Here is a 17,568-nt window from a genome sequence, read left to right as displayed (position 1 = left end):
AATATCGGCTGTAAAAACTTGACTCCAACCTGGGAGGAGGAACCCGTTCTATAGCCTCCTTTTGAAGGAGCGCTTTCACCTCTTGTTCCATTACCAGAGCCTGCTCGGGGCCCACCACTGTGGGCAGAACCCCTCTGAATCTTGGTGGACGACACCTGAATTGGATAGCATAACCCTTTTTTACTGTGTGCAGAACCCACTGAGATATTTTTGGAAGGCTTTTCCACTCTGCCAGAAATACTACTAAGGGTACCAGTCTCTCGAGACTGGCCTCTGGTGTAACTTGAGCAGCAAACAGAGCGCCCTGTAACGGCGCACCGGCAGGGAACGACTGGCTTAACTGCTCTGAGACCCTCCTCAGAGGGGGCGAGCGTCCCTCGGGAAAGCGCTCGCTGGGACCGTCTGTGCCCCGGCATGAAGGCGGGTTGGCAGAACGGGCCCCTGAGGGCACAGAAGAAGAGCGGGCACCGTGTAATGCGGTGAACACCTCTCTCCCATGGCAGGGACCACCCTCAGCATCTTGACTTCCTCTTTGCCGAAGCCTTCTTGGCCATAATAACTGTCCTCAGATCAGTTTTGCCAGAAGACTTCGGCTGAGAGTGCCGCGTCTGGTCCCACTGTTTGGAAGGGGGAGCGCGAGACGCGACACTCTGCTTCTGTTGCGCCCTATGTGAGGAGCTGACTGACGGCCTGGACTGCTCCCGCCCAGCAGTACCGGGGACATGAATTTTAAGAAGCATAAATTTCTGAAACGCTGCCGACTGTTTCTTCTCTTCCTGAAATCTATCTATGACAGTATTGACAGAATCACCAAAAAGACCATGAGGAGAGAGAGGAGCGTCCAAAAGAAAAGCTTTGTCTTTTTCTTTCATGCCAGAGAGATTTAACCATAGATGCCTCTCTGCGGCCACCAGGGCTGCCATAGTACGGCCCATTAGCTTGGCCGACTCCTTGGTGGGGCGCAGAGATAAATCTGCAGCCTGACGCAGTTCGCGAACTACGTCAGTGCTGACCTCTTGAGTGTCACTCACATCCTTTAATAAGTCAGCCTGGTATGCCTGCAAGATGGACATCGTGTGCAGGCACGCCGAGGCTTGACCGGCCGCCAAGTACGCCTTACCCACTAAAGCTGATGTATTTCTAAGAGGCTTAGAGGGTAAAAGTGGTGCTTTAAAAGAAGATGCAGCTTCAGCAGAAAGATGACTAGCAAGCGCCTCTTCTGCTTTGGGCATTGCCCCATAACCATGAGATTTAGCCCCCACAATGTTTGAATAAGTGGACGTTTGAGGGCTAAAAACATGATAAGGCTTTTTCCACGATCTCGAAACCTCTGTGTGGAGATCAGGGAAGAAGGGCAAGCACCGGCGTGGAGGTTGAGAACGGGAAGGCAAAAATCTTTCATCTAATTTAGATTTTTCTCTAGACTCCTGCCTAACAGCTGGCCACTCGATGCTTAATTTAGAAACAGCACGAGTGAGCACCTCCATAAGCTCCTCACTTTCGGTGGAGCGCGAGATGGCGAATCATCGACATCTCCCGCATCCAGACTAACAACATCCAGATCCTCAGAACTGGATAGTTGCAGTACTGAGGCCTCAGTTCGGGGGGAAGAAACCGCAGAGCGTGCTTCCGAACCCGAGACTGAGGCACTGGATCTAACAGGTAAGGGCTGAGATAGGGCAAAGCCCGTCTCAAGCCCCGCTGTTAGATCCATCTGCGATCCCCACGAATGACGTCGCTGCTCAGCCTCGGCATAAGCGGGACCCGGTCCGCGGGGATTGCAAACCGAACCACTCTCCTCAAAGAGTGATCGGCGGGAGCGGAGGGTCTTAAGAGGCAAACGCTCGCAATGCTCACAATCAGCCCCCTCGAGAGCTGACTGGGCATGCTGCACTCCCAAACAAACAACACATAAGCTGTGTGTATCCCCGCCCGTTAAATAGCGCGAGCAGGGAGGAACACACTTCTTAAATTGTTGTTCGCTCGCCATTGTCTCTCAATATAATATATTTATATATATAGTTTTTTGAAATAGTGAAACTCCTGCTTAGTGACAGACAAAAACACTTGAGACAGATCCACATATAGCGCCTACTGAAGGCATAGAAGCTGTCGCGCTTGTGTTTTGGGGGTGCTTTATAGTTTCCTGGTCGATGACGTCACCCGCCTATGACGTTCCGTCTCTCCATTGGACTGATTCCATACGTGCTTCATGACGCACACACGCAGAGGCGTTCCCACAGCTTGACGCAGCTCGAGTTCCCTTGAAAGGGAACTCTTTTTTTTTCTTCCAGTTGCGCTCCATTTTTCTGAATGCTCTCTTAAGAGCCCGAGTGTCCTCGTTGTACCACGGCGTTGGACTATTTTCTTTAATCTTCTTTAAGCGCAAAGGAGCAACTGTGTCTAAAGTGCTGGAAAAGAGAGAGTCAAAAGTTTCTGTGGCAATATCGAATTCTTCTAAGCTATCTGGGATGCTGAGGAGATGAAACTGATCAGGAATATTATTAATAAAGTGATCTTTAATAAAGTTTAATCAAAGGAATTCGTTAAAGATTAATAAAGTGATTTATCATTTACACTAGGTAGTGTTACATTAAGCACCAACACTTCAAAATAATTATATCAGAATCTAGACTTCTCAGTAATTCTGAAGATATTACTATAAATAACAGCAACACCTTTGCATTTTAGATGAGGCTCATGTTCATAACAGTAATCTTGTGGGGTTCACTCATTTAAAGTAATGTAATCGTCTTGTTTTAGCCAGGTTTCTATCAAACACAGCACATCTAGGTTATAATCTGTAATCATATCACTAACAATAAGTGCTTTTGAAGTAAGGGATCGAATTACAGCAACCTGAGCTTTATCATTTGTTCATCCGTATTATATCTGCTTTTTATTTGTTGAACATCAATTAAATTTTTACCCTTAAATGGGTTTAGGGGTTTTTTGTATGTCCTAATCCGGGGAACAGACACAGTCTCTAAGTGATGGTATTTATCTGACCTCAGTGACTTGAGACAGCTAGCAAATGGTCGGTTTAGCCGGTCTCTCTGCTTCCTGACCTGAGCCCCAATTCATGTTTTAGCTCTAAGATTATGTGCCATATTACTAGAGATAAGAGCAGCACCATCCCAGGAGGGATGAATGCCATCTCTTTTCAACAGGTCAGGTCTGCCCCAAAAACTTTTCCAATTGTCTATGTATTTTATATTATTTTGGGGACACCACTTAGACAGTCAGCCATTGAGTGAGTACAGTCTACTAAGTATCTCATCACTCCGGCAAACAGGAAGAGGGCCAGAGCAAATTACAGTGCCTGACATCGTACTTGCGAGTTCACACACCTCTTTAACGTTAATTTTGGTGATCTCCGACTGGCGAAGTCGAACATCATTAGAGCCGACGTGAATAATAATCTTAGAGAATTTAAGATTAGCATTAGCCAGCACTTTTAAATTTGCCATGATGTCAGGCGCTCTGGCTCCCGGCAAACATGTGACAATGGTGGCTGGTGGCTGATGTGTGTCTCTAGTTCTGAAATCTTCTCCGCCAGCCTGACTGTCTCCTTGCATTTATCCCATGCATATCCTATATTGCTGACAGAAAAGGCTATACTATACATGTGACATGAAGTGCAAGTGACAATAACAGGAGAAGATATTACTCACCGTGTTTGTTGACTGATCCTATACACCACAGTTATTTGTGGATTCGTAAAAGGCGCAAGAGAAAAAATAAATAAAGCCAGCAGGCACGGATGGCATGAGCGCATGAGAGAAAAAATAAATAAATAAGTAAAGACGACAGGCACAGATGGCGCGTTAACAGGCTAGAGAGTTACTAGTGTGTTGTGCAGGCTAGCGAAATTACTAGCATGTTGTGCTAGTGATAACGATTTAGATAGAAGCTAGCGATGTCAGATTAATGTGTGGTGATGAGTAAAATATAATTAGCAATATAAACAACACGGAATGATAGTAAATAAAGATTCAAAACCGAAAGCAATACGGAGCTTACAGACGCAAACCACTCTGCAGCAAGGCAGACAGGAATAAATGCTTTAGTCATTCTCTGTGGTAGTGATAGACCAAAATATTGGCCAGAGCGATTAATTGGCTGGTATGTGGCCATTTTAAGATTGCCAGTTACAAAAGACAGTGAATAGTGCACTTTTTCATTTTTTTAATGAATTTTGAATTTGAATATTTTTAATTGGTGGTGGTGGCGCAATGGATAAGACACATGCCTTTGGTGTGAGAGACCCGGGTTCGAATCCACTGTGAGAGACCAATGTGTCCCTGAGCAAGACACTTAACCCCTAGTTGCTCCAGAGGCGTGCGACCTCTGACATATATAGCATTTGTAAGTGGCTTTGGATAAAAGCGTCAGCTAAATGAATAAACGTAAACGTAATGAATTTTCAGTGAATTTTCAGTAAATATGATTTAAAATGAATGCTAATATAACGCTTATTTTCTTGTTTTAGTTGCACATCTTATTTTCATTATTAAACTGTACTATTTGTAACTGTTTCTTCAACTTACAGTGTATAGAATTCTTGAAAATCATTTACAAAACCTTCATCATTTATATTTGCTACTTTTTCATAGAGTATACTTTTTTATCCTTGTCCCTGTAATTGTAATGTTCCGTTTTGTCCTGTTAAAGTTCCATTTTCACTCTGTTTGATCTGTTCCTTTTAGCCTGATTTCCTAGTTTCCTCATTTGTTAATTAGTCCCACACACCTGTTCTGTTTCATCCTGATTAAGTTTCCTCATGTTTATAAGCCCTGTGTTTCATCAGTACTTCGTCCAGTATTGTTCATGTTAAGTGTAGTTGTTATTATTTCTACCAATTACCAAAAAAATAAAAATAAAATAAAAGTAGAGCTGCCCAAAGTTTGTGGCATCATTTTATCACATCATAAGAGATTAAAGTTATTGAGATCAAAGTTAGAAAACAATAAAAAAAATGTAAAGTAAATATCACATGAATATAATCCAATTAATCTTAAGCAAATTTACCAAAATGTGTGAAAACATTATATTTACATTATATTTAATTATGCATATTTTAGGATACACAAGAAAAGCTAGATTTAAAATTAGCCTTTAAATGAGACAAATGACAAAAACATAGCAACAACAAACAACAAATAAAAATCAAAAGATTTCAATCACCATTAATTGCATTATATATATATATATATATATATATATATATATATATATATATATATATAAAACGTCTCTGGTTACTTGCGTAACCTATGTTCTCTGAATAGGGAACGAGACGCTGCGGAAAGCGCAGTGGGATATTCTCTGAATGTGCCGATTGTCTGAAGCCTTATAGAATCACGCCAATTCATTGGCTGATGGCGTCCGCGCGATATGGCTCCGCCCCGACGCTCTTACGTCGCATCATTACATATTCGCGCGCGCGCCATCTGCTCCTCAGATTTCTCTGCCGAAAAGAAACTGTCAGCAGCGCGAGGAGCTTGGCCGCTAACGCAGCGTCTCGTTCCCTATTCAGAGAACATAGGTTACGCAAGTAACCAGAGACGTTCTCTTTCATAGGTTCACTCAACGCTGCGGAAAGCGCAGTGGGAACGGACTACCAAACTCGCCAAGCCAGAGCGCTTTTATAACTGGTAGATAAAAGAAACAACGACCGAAATGAGTTCAAACAGAAAGAACCTGGGAACCCGGGGTCATGTCAAGATCCAAGCTATAGAACCTTACAAAAGTGTGCGGAGAGGACCAGCCTGCCGCAACACAAATATCCCCCAAAAGTGCTCCTCTGAAAAGAGCTTGAGAAGATGCTACACTTCTGGTGGAATGTGCTTTAATGCTAAGAGGTGAAGGCAAGCCACGCACCTCGTAAGCCAACGAGATAGCCTCTGTGACCCAGTGAGAAATCCTCTGCTTTGATGCAGCAAGCCCACGGCGGCTAGCACCGAAGCAAACCAGAAGCTGGTTAGATTTCCTCCAACCGCCTGAGCGGTCTACATATATCTTAAGAGAACGAACTGGGCAGAGCAAGTTAAGCTTCCTATCTTCCTCAGACGAAAATGGAGGAGGGTGGAAAGCGTTAAGGTTAACTACCTGTGAGCGGAAAGTTGAGGAAAGAACCTTGGGGACATACCCTGGTCTCGGCCTCAAGGAAACTTTGACCAGGCCAGGGGCAAAGTCCAAGCAAGACTCGCTAACAGAAAGAGCTTGTAAATCTCCCACCCGCTTTAATGAGGACAAAGCTAACAAAAGAGAAACCTTGAGAGTCAGAATCCTCTCCGGAGCTGACTCCAAGGGCTCAAAGGGGGCTTTCGTCAAACCCTCTAAGACAACAGAAAGATCCCATGGGGGAACTCTAGGGGAGCGAGCCGGTTTCAGGCGCTTCACCCCACGCATGAAGGCAGAAACTAACCTTAATTTGCCCAGGGGAATCTCATCCGATTCCCTATGCGCTGCAATAGCCGCGACATAAACTCTGAGAGTGGTAGCGGCTGCTCCAGCAGCAAACTTCTCCTGCAGGAATTCCAGTACTGAACCAGCAGGGCAGTTAACTGGGCTCCTATCATGTGCTAAGCACCAAGTCTCAAACACCCTCCATTTGGAAGAATATAATCTCCTTGTAGAAGGGGCTCTAGCACTCGCAATGGTCTCCTGAACGTCAGTTGGGAGACCAGAGCTTAATGCCGACGGCCTCTGATCGGCCAAACGAACAGCTTCCACATGTCTGGGCGAGGATGCCATATCCTGCCCTGTAGCTGGGACAGAAGATCTTCCCTGACCGGGATCCTCCAGGGGGAAGATTCCAGTAGAGGAATTAGCTCCGAAAACCATGGCTGAGATGGCCAGAACGGAGCTACCAGGAGGAGGCGGACTCCGCTCTCTCTCACTCTGGCCAAGACCGCCTGGATCAGTTTGATGGGCGGGAAGGCATAGAGTTTCTGCGTTGGCCAAGGGTGAGCGAACGCATCTATCCCCAATGGGGCCGGGGGACTCAGGGAGAACCAAAGCGGGCATTGGGACGACTCTTGAGATGCAAAGAGGTCCACCTCCGCCTCTCCAAAAACCTCCCAGATCAGGGCCATCGTCTGGCGGTTCAACATCCATTCCCCCGATCTGAGTTTCTGTCTCGACAGAAAATCTGCCGCGAGGTTCAGAACCCCTGGGACATGAACCGCTCTTAGAGATAGGAATCTGCTCTGAGACCACAGGAGAAGGTGACGCGCATGCCTGTCTAGGGTGCGCGACCGAGAACCTCCCTGCCGGTTCACATGAGACACCACTGCCATGTTGTCTGTTCTGACAATGACATGGTGACCCTCCAGAAGAGGGAGGAAATGATGCAGAGCCAGAAAAACGGCTCTTAACTCCAGGCAATTTATGTGCCAAGAGAGAGCCTCTCCGGTCCAGACCCCACACGCTGGTCTGCCCTCGAAAACTGCTCCCCAGCCGGTGAGAGAGGCATCCGTCGTAATCATCTGGCGACGAGATACCGCACCCATGCTGATCCCTTTCCGAAGAAAAAGAGGGTCCCGCCAAACTGACAGGGCTCGAAAGCAACTGCGCGATACCTTCAGTAGGCGAAGGGTTGACCCGGAGGGTCGAACCCCTGAGAGTTTCACCCACCACATGAAGGGTCTCATGTGGAGTAGGCCCAGCGGTAGCACGGAGGAGGCCGCGGCCATAAGGCCCAGCATCCTGCGGCAGGTGCCCACAGACACATGATGGCCTAGCAAAAAACGAGCCAAGCATGTCATCAGGCTGGAAATCCGTGCAGGGGCCAAGCGGGCCTGCATGAGAACGGAATCCATGTGCACCCCCAAGAAAACGGTGCTTTGAGCCGGAGCAAGAACACTCTTCTCCGAGTTCAACCTCAAACCGAGAGACTGGATATGACTCAGAACGATGTCTCTGTGGTGGGCCACTAGGTTCCTGGACTGGGCTAAAATGAGCCAATCGTCTAGGTAATTTAGAACACGGATGCCCTGGAGCCGCAATGGGGCCAGAGCTGCATCCATGCACTTTGTAAATGTCCTCGGGGCCAGAGATAGGCCGAAGGGAAGGACCCTGTACTGGAACGCCCTTCCTCCAACGGCGAACCTGAGGAACTGCCTGTGTCGCTGAACAACCTGGATGTGAAAATAAGCATCCTTTAGGTCTATCGTCACGAACCAATCCCCTGGCCGAATCTGAGATATGATAGCTTTCAGCGTCAACATTTTGAATTTCCCTTTGTAAAGGGCGAAGTTCAGTCGGCGGAGGTCCAGTATGGGACGCAAACCGCCGCCCTTCCTCGGGACCAGGAAGTAACGGCTGTAAAAGCCCCGCTCGGTTTCCCCTGGAGTAATCTCCTCTATTGCTCCTTTGAGAAGGAGGGAAGAGATTTCCTGCTGAAGTACAGAAGCCTGAGTGGCGCTGTCTACTACAGTAGGAAACACCCCGTTGAAACAGGGGGGATTGCGGCAAAACTGAAGAGTGTAGCCGAACCGAATTGTGCGAAGAACCCAAGACGATACCCCTGGTAAGCGCTCCCACTCTGGAAGGAAATGTGATAGAGGAGGAGGGATGTTGTAATGCAGACGACATACCTGAGTGAGGGTGCCGTGCTGACGCTCCTGGAGTAAAGAGGTTGACTGTGCAGGAGGGCCATCTGCGTCCTGGCACGTGATGGGAGGCATCGATGCTGGGGTCATGGTGACCAGATCCGCCTGCTCCGGAGGAAAACGGAAAGTGCCTCCGAGGATGCGGCCGGTAGTTATAGAGAGTGTGGGGGGTGAGGGGAGAAAGCAGAAAGCGTCTCCTTCCTCCCGCACCAGACTGAGTAGAGAAGGTGAAATATGACCTGCACTTCGAGACACTCTGAGTGGCGAAGGTGACAGGGCAAGGAAAGGAGAGCTGGGAGGTGGGCAGAAACGCTTGTGCGGTCTGACCCAACCTTGAGGAAGCAGAGGAGCTCTCCTTTTTCTGACCGGAAGGTCAGGAACGGCTCTGGGCCGCCGGAGCAGTCGGTTTGTCGGACCGCCTCAACTGGAGGCGCTTGTGAGGCCGTTGACGGGGAAACGGGCGACCGCGGGCTCCCCAAACCGTGGTAGGTGGGAGATGCCCTGGTTCGCTTCTTCTGGAAGAGAAATCCGGTCTATGAGAGGGACGTTCTCTGGGTCGCACCGGGGCGGGAGCAGAAGGTTCCCTAGCCCTCCTGGGCATGAACTGTCTGAACGCGGCCGATTGGGATTTGGAGGAGCGGAATTTCTCAACCACTGTGTTGACCGCCTCACCAAACAACCCCGTTTGAGAAATGGGGGCGTCCAAGAGGAAAACCTTCTCTTTGTCACGGATCTCCGTGAGATTAAGCCACAAGTGGCGCTCCACCGCAACAGAACCAGCCATAGAGCGACCTATAGCGCGTGCGGTATGCTTGGTGGCTCTTAAGGCTAAATCCGTAGCCTTACGAAGCTCCTTGACCGCTTCAGGAGTCACGCCGTCGCCCTCGTCCATTTCCTTCAGGACGTCCGCCTGGTAAGCCTGGAGAATGGCCATAGTGTGCAGGGTCATGCCTGCCTGCCCAGCCGCCATGTAGGATTTCCCAATGAGAGAGGAAGTAGTCCTACATGCTTTAGAAGGGAGGAGGGGGCGCGATTTCCAGGACGGCGCAGACGACGGAGCAAGATGGTCGGCTAAAGTTTCCTCAATCGCCGGAATGGCTGAATAGCCCTGTTCCACAGAGCCTACCAGGTTGGTGAAATCAGCAGCAGCCGCATTAGTGAGGCGCGAAGAAAAAGGCTGCTTCCAGGATCTGGAAATCTCATGATGCAGATCACTGAAAAATGGCAGCTTCCTCCGTTGAGGCCTAGAATTAGGGCCACTGAGAAGCCTTTCGTCGAGTTTCGACGACTGAGACTCACGTGGCTCGTCGGGCCAATCAATAGTGAGCTTCTCCGTAGCGCGCGAAAGCACGTCAACGAGCTCCGCATAGGCCGCAGTAGGCCGCGCTTCCTGGCCGCTCGGCGGGATAACCTCGTCGGCGAGAGTAGGCCCGAAATCCTCGGAGTCGGAAGCCTCGGTAAAAAGTATATCCTCCAGCCCGAAAGAAACCGCGTCGCGTGCTCCCGGGCTGGGGCGCAAATAATCGTGTGAAAATTCGACTGGCATGCCTCGCGCGTGCCGAGGGGAGGGAGGGAGAGAAAGAGCGGGGCTCGTCTGCTCGAACTCCACATCCTCAAGGTCTACATCCGAACCCCATGTCGCAGATCCTCGAGAGGCCTCGGGAGCGCGACAGGGGGAGACGAATGATTCCCTCTCAAAGACCGCGAGCCGCGATTTAAGGGTTTTGAGCAACAAATTTTCACAGAATTTGCATTTAGACGATCCTATAACTGCCTCACGTGCATGTGAAAAACCCAAACACTTAACGCACTTACTGTGTGGGTCGTCGTTAGCGATGTAACGAGCACATGGCGGAGTACAGCGTCTGAAATCCATGGCAACTTCACCGTAAGGAGAAACAGAGTTCCGCTTGAACAGTCGCAGAAGCGCCGAGAATAATCCAGATGTATTTGTAGCTCAGAAAAATCACGAGCGAAGGGCAACGTGACCGCTTCGCTCTGAAGGTAGAGAAATCTGAGGAGCAGATGGCGCGCACGCGAATATGTAATGATGCGACGTAAGAGCGTCGGGGCGGAGCCATATCGCGCGGACGCCATCAGCCAATGAATTGGCGTGATTCTATAAGGCTTCAGACAATCGGCACATTCAGAGAATATCCCACTGCGCTTTCCGCAGCGTTGAGTGAACCTATGAAAGAGAACACACTATATAATTTGTGGTGGGAATTTTCATACCTTTCTTTAAAAAAATGACAAAAAATGCACATATGTCCACTGTTGGACATAGTGACTAAACAAATGAAATAAACTAGCAAGAGTGTGAAAAGTGGCTTTGTTTTTCTGTGGCGCAGTTTGGTCTAAACCACAAAAAAGCTAAATTTTTAAATGAGGATGGCAGATATGGAAAAAACACAAGCAATGAAGAGGGAAAGAGAGAAAGAATGAGACAAATATGGATGTGTTTGTATGTGGGTGTATGTGCTGTTCCATTTTTGAACTAACCACCCGTGGTTAATTGGGTGTAAAAGTGACAAGCATCTTTGACAAAATTTGGTCATTTCACTTGAACACCAACAAACGCTCAACAGCACTTGACAATCTGAACAGCGAACACTCATCACATTGACGGCAGAATGCTCATTCTGTCACCCCACACACGCATTTTAATTTTTACAACTCTATTAGCATAATAATCTCCATATTAAACCCATTACTGGGAAGCTGGAGCTTGTCACATGAATCTTCCGTTTCATTTATGCCATTCTTTTATACATTATGTTTTGAATCCTTTGTATTGTCGCATTTCTCCCTATTATTACTACTATTTTTGTACCCTTGGCAGGGGAGCGATTATGACTCATTCTTGTGATCTTGGAGGTCTTTTTGCACAGACCCTTTCTTCTCATCTTCTTTCTCGCTCTCTCTTACTCATTTATTCTGCCATTCTCTGACAAATCCCACCCTCTCTCCCTTCTCTTTCAAAACCTGAAGTACTGGGTTTGTGTTGGCAATGAGCTGATGTGTCACATCATGTTGGCTGTTGTTCATGTTCAGTCAGAACATACACTCTGCTTCACTATGTCCAAAGCCACTGGATAGGATAAAAAAAACCTCAGCAAAAATCTTTCGACAATACAGAAGACCAGAAGAGACATGCCTTCTTTGTGTGTGTGTGTGTGTGTGTGTGTGTGTGTGTGTGTTTGTTTGATTGCATTTCTAAGAATGCTATTCTATTGAACTAGTTTGTGTCTGCACTTGTATCTGGTTTTAAAAAGTCTACATGAATTTTCATTTTACTTCTGTAATGAGCAGTGTTGGGGAAAGTTAGTTTTAAAAGTAATGCATTACTGTATTGTGTTACGTCCTTAAAAGTAACTAATTGTTTTAATTAGTTACTGTTTATGGAAAGTAATGCATTACGCTACTTTTGTGTTACTTTTTCACACCTGGGCTGGGCTTTCTTGTTTGTTTTTAATTTTAACAAAATTAAGAAAATATCTATTTTTGGCAAATGTTAAGGCCCTTTCACACCAAAAGTAAAATGACAAAGGACAAGAAAGTTCTACACTCTTACTTCAGCAATACATTTTTTTTTTTTAAATGAAACGCAAATTTGATGTTTATCTAAAGTCATTTTTGCTCATTCGTAAGGTTGAATTGGATCATCGGCAGTATCAAATCAGTGGAGAAGGCAGTAAAAAATCCGTGGCAAATCAGCAGTAAAGACACTGTTTAATAATAAAGTGAGATTAAATACATAAAGTATATTTGTATTATTTAGCATATTTAATTATTGCAGGCATGCATTTCACTGTTTTTATTCATTTTGAGGAATACTGAATCTGTTTTTGTGCAAGTGAGATGAGTAAACCCAGCAAGCAATTTTGCGTTTAAAAGACCTCTCCAAACACAGTCCTGACGTCTTAAACAAGGCAAAATTTGGGCTGTCAGTGAAAATTTAATAGACGTCTAACCATAGCCCAAGAATAGACTAGTCATCTAGATCATGAAAATGTCAAAGAAACTAAACCAAACACCTTTTTTTCTAACTGTTGACTTTGCATAGAAGATGGAAGATCATACTATTGATGCAAGCTATTTAGGCTATTTAGGCTTCAAGCTATTTAGGCAAATACGACATGTGACCAAATTCAAGGTTATTTTGGCTAGAACTGGGCTACTCTTAGCCGGACTACAGTATATTGGGTCTAGTTAACCTAGATGGTGAAATGATGGCTATTGCTTGCTGGGAATGTTCACATTTAGCCTAGAACAACAATAACCATCATGTTTACACACACCTCTGCACCTCACTCCAGATTTCTCTCAACATGGGGACAGGAGAGGTTTCAGTCAATAAATGGGAAAACTTGCATTACTTATTTGAAAAAATAACTCAGATATTTTGTTGTAAATTTAAAAGTAATGCATTACTTTACGTTTTACCTGAAAAAAGGGTAATCTGATGACTCAACATTGGTAATGACCAGTATTTAGCCCCTTTCACACAGAGATTCCGGAAAATACACGGATAAAGCGACCCGGGATTTGACCCGGATTCGTTTGATTTTGGTTCATACACACTGCCAGTGATTTTCCGGAATCAGAGAGTGCGTTCACACACAACCCGTAAAAATCCCGTGACATCGATGTGACATGTAATGTCTCAGCAGCGTCTATAGTTTGCTTATGAGCTGCGATTTCTCTCTGGAGAAACCACGCTTGTGCATTTTTTCTCTGATTCGATCATAAACTAGTGCATTACGTTTCACTAGCCTGCTTTCACTTCACTTCAGCGTCATCATTACGACACGGCACTGATTACGGCTTTTGTTTACACAGCGAGCGTTCCGGGACTGACCCCGGCAATGTTACTAGGTCCCCAACCCGGGACCAATCCCGGCATCAATCCCGGGTCGTGTTTGCGTTCACACAGAAGGTGTTCTGGCAATTTCCCGGCAATTTCCCGGGATCAGCGCGCTGTGTGAAAGGGGCTAGAGTTAAACATTGTTCATTTTATTTTTGGGGGATTTGACTGGATGATGAAAAGAGGTGGGATTACAGAATAGTCAGACTGAACGTGAATTTGCTTAAATGTACTTAAGTGACATCAGTGAGAAAGATATTTAATTTTGATTAAATATTGATTGAATTTACGACAACCACATTTGTCTTTGGAATGATACACACTAAAGAATAGTTTACAACAAGACCATGAACGTGTATAGAGCATAGGTAAATTTTGATTTCTAGTTGACTTTTAAGACCGTCCTCAACTCTGTGTTAAGTCTCACAAAGCAGATAATTAGTTTAGATTGACTAAAATAGCTTTAAAATCTGATCAAACAATGGAGCTTCAACTGAAATTATTCACAGCAAGGTGCTTAGTTTATCACAGCTTTGCTTAGTTTATCACCTTACCTTTATTGCCTCTTATAATTGATAACGACTATTAAATTGAAATCTATGAAGTATGCCAGCTTAACATTACAAATAAGTACTTAGATAAGCCTGAATAAATGTCATACTGTGAAGCTCTCAGTGACATCTCACTGACCCCTAACCTCACTGGTCAGACAAAATTCCCCAGTAACAAGAAAAAAGCAACATGTACAGTACATCTGCTTTAATATCCTCGTTTTACCACAGGAGATGTGTACTAGGCTGTGAGACACCAGTCAGGATGTAGTAAGAGGGATTTGTTCTGTTCTGACTAATATGGGAATATACTGTAGAATAAATTGGGCTTTCCAGAGCCCAGAGAGTCCTGACAGAGAATTAAACATTCCAGCAGCAGCCCTAAAATTATCATTTAGTGTTACATTATGTTTTGACATTCTAACCCTGTATATTTATTTTAGAGGAAGATAAAGTTTTTAAAGAAATGTAACATCAATCTTTTCCATAAAACAACCTTTCAAAGTGACCACAGAATTTAAGCTCCAAAAGCACAAAAAAGCACTTTTAAAGTGGTCTATGTGAATCATGCACTATATATTCTAGTCTAAGTCTTCTGATAGCTTTTTGTGAGAAACGGGCCGAAATGTCTGTAAATTATTCCCTGATAATCTTGATCTCAAAAGCACCTCTCAAATAAAATAATTTGTCTATGATGACGTCTAGAGTTTTACATCACTGGAGACACATGGCGTCTTATGCTACTGACGGCCAACATGCTTGGTGTGGCATATCCAAATAGTGAATTCGATCAGTGTATAATTACGTCAGCACAAGGCCAATATAAAATTGTATTAAAATCACTGTATGGAAAAGATACTATTATGTTCTGTAAAAAAAAAAACAATATCAAATGAGTTTGTAACAGCCAGAATTTTTCTAAAATTTCATTATATCTGAAATATTCTCTGTTTAACTCAAATATCTTGTATTGTACTCAAATTTTTAAAAATATTTTGGTTACCAACATTCTTCAAAATATTTTCTTTTGTGTTCCGTAGAAGAAAGAAATGCATACAGGTTTGCAACAACATAAGAGGAATATCCATATTCACCTCCTAAGTGTTAGATGTGAACTTAAATAAACAGTGAAACTTAATTAGGAATACAGACATAAGGTTGGTCTCTTTTTAAAGAAGACACTCAGCAGACTATTGCAGAAGTGAAAGCACTTCAAAAAATGAAAGTGTAAAAATTTATAGAAGTTTACATTTAACGTAAAGAAAAAACAACCAAACTTTTTAGATTTTATACAAAATAAATCATTTACAAAATGATTTGGACTCTAAAAATTGCTTATTTTAAATTGATATTACAAAATTTGAGCCTGCTAAAAGGTTTTAAAGTACCATTTCCATGGTAAATATGTGATGGGGGAAAAAAGGCAATAGAAAGTTCAAAGACAGCTTTTATTTTTTGAAACAATGTAAAAGTCTTTATTGTCACTTTTGATCAATTGAATGCATCCTTGTAATTTCATTATATAAGTCTATATCATCTAGACCAGTGTTTCTCAAAAGTGGGTCGCAATACGTTTTGAGTGGGTCTCGTCAAAGTGTGCAGTCAAAGAAACGCCGATTCTGTGTTTCTGATGCAAGACTTTTATTGTGCCGACCAAATAAAAAGTCTCTCACCTAATAAAAACACCTGTAAGCCATTATACTGTGCTCGTAGCGCACACACGGCAAGCTGTATATCACTTCATTATACATAAAGTGCAAAAGAAATTATGAGCATGCAACGTCAATTATTTATGTTATCAATTAGTGAGTCATGAAATTACCAAAAAGTACCAATACATTTTGTAACTGGTCCTTTGTGTGTTAGTTGGGAAGGACTTGCATGCAGGTATGACATTCATTTTATTCATCAGGAGCAGTATTTATATATATATATATATATTAGGAAGGTTCTTTTAAAAAAAAAAAAAGGGTCGCAGCCAGGTAATGACCATGGGAAAATGTGGGGCCGATGGCCAAACCAGTTGAGAACCACTAATCTAGACCATGTTGTACATGAAGATTTATACTCTTACAGTATGTCAACAATAAAAACACACACACACACACACACACACACACACACACACACACACACACACACACACACACACACACACAAACACACACACACACACACACACACACACACACACACACACACACACACACACACACACACACACACACACACACACACACACGCACACAATCAAATGTATGACCTTTTCTTACTCTTATCATTCTGTTCTTACCTTCAGGTAACAGATGAAGATGAAGGTGAGAGGAGTGATATACTGCAGCACCAGCATGCCAGTGGTGTAGGTGAGCTTGATTTCTCTGGAGGGCCACTCTTCCACACACACCACCTTTCCCCTGTACTGCTCCTGAAACACTGAGGGCAGCTGCTTCAGCGGGGCGTCTGTCACCCTGGAAAACAACAGAAATGGTGTGGCAGTGAGGACGGCCAGGGCCCAGGTGAGGCTGATGCCCAGACAGGCATGGTTCAGGCTGGGCCTCCATCCGCGAGGGTGCAGGATGAGTTGGTGCCTCTCAATGGCAATCAGAACCAAGGAGAAGATGGACACCGAAACGGAGCAGCACTGGACCAGGCTGTTGAGTTTACACATGACCGCTCCAAACACCCAGTGGTCCATGTAGGTGTAGATGAAGGTAAACGGCAGACACACTAGGGACATCAGCAGGTCCGAAACAGAGAGGTTTGCGATTAAGACGTTTGTGACGTTGTGAAGTTCCCGTTGCCGTGCAATAACGAGGATGAGAGCCAGGTTGCCCACAACACCCAACAGTACCACAGCACTGTAGGCAATAGCCATGATAACAAACAAAGAGTGGCTGCCGTAGCACTCATCATCGCCATATGAAATTGTGGAGAGGTTAGCGAAAGAGCAATTGGATAGGCCCAAGGAACAGTTCAGAGCAGTGACTGGTGGAATTGGTGGAGACAGGGCGGAGTCTGGCATTGTTCCGGCTCCTCTGCAGTTATTTGGTGTTGGTTTAAATCAGGTGATTTTAGACTCGTTCCCTCCACGTAACAACCTTTCCAGGACCATGTTTTCGTAATTCTGACAACATTCTGTGGGGACATAAAAAAACAACAAAATCAATACTTACAAAAGACAAGACGTCTCTACTGTCATGTTTGATTACCGACCAATCCGGTTATAAAAATCAATACATTTTCTCTTCAGTTTTATTTAATAAAGAGTTATTTTAATCTTCTTGCATCACCTTTGTGATTGACCTCATTTCTAAGAATTATATTACACTTTTAAAGGGCAAGTCCCTCTAATGCACATTTAATCGGGCAATAATTATGAATCATCCAAAAGCATTTCTCAGGCGATGTATTAATATTAAAATATAATAATAATGCTTCCCATTTCTAAAAACTATAATTAAGCCCGAGTTGGTGTGCATGGAATTGACAAGTTAATTAAGATTTTGGCATTTGATTCATTTTATTTGTATAT

The 17,568-nt window shown here is 44.5% G+C and overlaps 2 protein-coding genes across 2 annotated transcripts in view; both read right to left on the bottom strand.

The window, feature by feature from the left end:
- npy1r (neuropeptide Y receptor Y1) overlaps positions 1 to 17,167 on the bottom strand; it is a 35,080-nt gene extending 17,913 nt beyond the window's left edge. The window contains exon 1 of the mRNA XM_077204581.1: positions 16,330 to 17,167. Coding sequence (XP_077060696.1) covers positions 16,330 to 17,058 — 729 coding nt within the window. The 5' untranslated portion in view covers positions 17,059 to 17,167. The remainder of the gene's footprint in view (positions 1 to 16,329) is intronic.
- On the bottom strand, positions 6,566 to 10,773 carry LOC143712393 (uncharacterized). The gene is made up of 2 exons (XM_077204576.1): positions 7,428 to 10,773; positions 6,566 to 7,082 (listed from the first exon to the last, which is right to left on the bottom strand). The coding sequence occupies exons 1-2, from the start codon at positions 8,706 to 8,708 to the stop codon at positions 6,696 to 6,698; spliced, it is 1,668 nt and encodes a 555-aa protein (XP_077060691.1). The 5' UTR covers positions 8,709 to 10,773; the 3' UTR covers positions 6,566 to 6,695.
- Positions 17,168 to 17,568: the final 401 nt, after the last annotated feature.

Source organism: Siphateles boraxobius, unplaced genomic scaffold (genome assembly GCF_051911475.1).
Source record: "Siphateles boraxobius isolate OS27281-9 unplaced genomic scaffold, OSU_SipBor_1 119, whole genome shotgun sequence".
NCBI lineage: Eukaryota > Metazoa > Chordata > Actinopteri > Cypriniformes > Leuciscidae > Siphateles > Siphateles boraxobius.
Note: the sequence above shows the minus strand (reverse complement) of the source record. Positions and strands in the feature narration are given on the sequence as shown.